The 1761-nt window shown below is 66.0% G+C and overlaps 1 protein-coding gene across 1 annotated transcript in view; it reads right to left on the minus strand.

The window, feature by feature from the left end:
- The window catches only part of ITGA3 (integrin subunit alpha 3), a gene marked incomplete at its 5' end in the record, with an annotated part of 12537 nt that extends 10835 nt beyond the window's left edge, over positions 1-1702 (minus strand). The window contains 3 exon segments of the mRNA XM_019473240.1: positions 6-89; positions 571-820; positions 1620-1702. Coding sequence (XP_019328785.1) covers positions 6-89; positions 571-820; positions 1620-1702 — 417 coding nt within the window.
- Between the last annotated feature and the right edge of the window lie 59 nt (positions 1703-1761).

Below are 1761 nucleotides of genomic sequence, written 5' to 3' on the forward strand. Positions count from 1 at the left end.
CCCACCTATATAGGTATTGCCGTTCCTCTTGTTGGGGTAGGAGAAGTCGTGCAGGTCCCACATCTCCCGCTGCAGCATGTAGTCGGTACCTGCAATGGCGGGGGGGGGGTTTACCCCCGTAGCGGGGGGCAGCCCCTCGCCCCCAGGCTCGGCACCCGCTCCCCTTGCACGCCCGCAGTGCGTGTGAGCACACAGGCAGCCGTGCGCGTGCAGGCGCGCACAGACACGCTCACCCACGTCGCAGGGGGTTTGCGTGGGTGGGTAGATAAGCACACGCAGGGGTGCACACGCACGATACGTGTAGGGCACGCTCAGGCACATCCTCAGGCACAAGCGTGCAAACACGTGCACGCGTGCTCCAGTGCGTGCGTGTGCACTCACCATGCACACACGTGGGCACGTAAGCGCACACAAGCAGCCGCACACACGTGTGCTCCAATGTGCGTGCACACACAGCTGCCCGTGCCCGCGGGCAATGCACGCACAAGAGGATACCCCATGGGGGTACGGGCACCGGGCGTCCCCGGGGAAGGGGGCTGCCCACCCCTGCCCCTCCCCAGGCACACCCACCTTGCCAGTTATAGGCGCCGGGTGCCCCGAAATAGATGATGTTGGCGGTGAAGCCGGCGCTGGTGCCCATCTGGCACATGCCGGTCTCGTCGGTGTCCGTGTTGGAGTTGCACATCTCGTTGTGGTAGGTCTGCCACTCGTCGCTGATGTTGAGGCGTAGATCGTTGCCCCGCACGTAGCACTTGCCCACCATGCGCCGCTGGTCCTCGCTGCCCGACCACAGCACCTTGGTGTAACGGTGAGCGCAGGCCTGCCGGGACAGCCCGGCACCCCCCCCTCAGCACCTGCGGCATCCCCCAAAAATGAGGGGCTACGGCCCCCTCCTTCCCAAAGCCACCACCCCCTGCCCCACGTGCTGCCTCTGCCCTGATCCCGGCGTCGGGCCCCGCATACGGACGCTGCCCTGCCGTTAACTCAGCCCGTACGTCACAGCGTTATCCTGGCTATGATGGTCCACAGGGCATGATACTGTCCTGCCACCTGAGAGCTCCCGAGAGCGTCCGAGATGCTCCTGAGAGCATCTGAGATGTTCCCGAGAGCTTCAGCCCATCCACACCCGTACACGCTACCAGGAGAGGGGTCCAAGCACCCTGTCACTCCACAGCTCCCTGCCCCCGGGGACAGGGGAGAGAGGGAGGTGACAGGGGAGCCACCGCGCCGGGGACACGTGGTCCTGCCACCTGAGAGCTCCCGAGAGCGTCCGAGATGCTCCTGAGAGCATCTGAGATGTTCCCGAGAGCTTCAGCCCATCCACACCCGTACACGCTACCAGGAGAGGGGTCCAAGCACCCTGTCACTCCACAGCTCCCTGCCCCCGGGGACAGGGGAGAGAGGGAGGTGACAGGGGAGCCACCGCGCCGGGGACACGTGCAAGGCCCACTGGGGACAGGGGAGAGAGGGAGGTGGCAGGGGAGCCACCGCGCCGGGGACACGTGCAAGGCCCACGTGAAAGCACCAGCAGCTCCCTGGTGCCCCTGTGCAGTCGTGCAAGGCGGCAGCTCAGCGCTGGCACACATGTGTGCGAAGAATCGGGGTGCACGTGCACTCACCAGCACCCTCCCCGCCGGCTGCCGCTGGCTGGCCACCGTCACCCCCAGCCACATGTCATCGATGATGGCCTTGTCCGGCTCACCTGGGCGAGGAAGAGACAGCGTGAGAGCAGGGACTCCCCCACCCCCAGAACACCTGCAT

The sequence above is a fragment of the Aptenodytes forsteri genome, unplaced genomic scaffold (genome assembly GCF_000699145.1).
Source record: "Aptenodytes forsteri isolate BGI_AS27 unplaced genomic scaffold, ASM69914v1 Scaffold279, whole genome shotgun sequence".
Lineage (NCBI taxonomy): Eukaryota > Metazoa > Chordata > Aves > Sphenisciformes > Spheniscidae > Aptenodytes > Aptenodytes forsteri.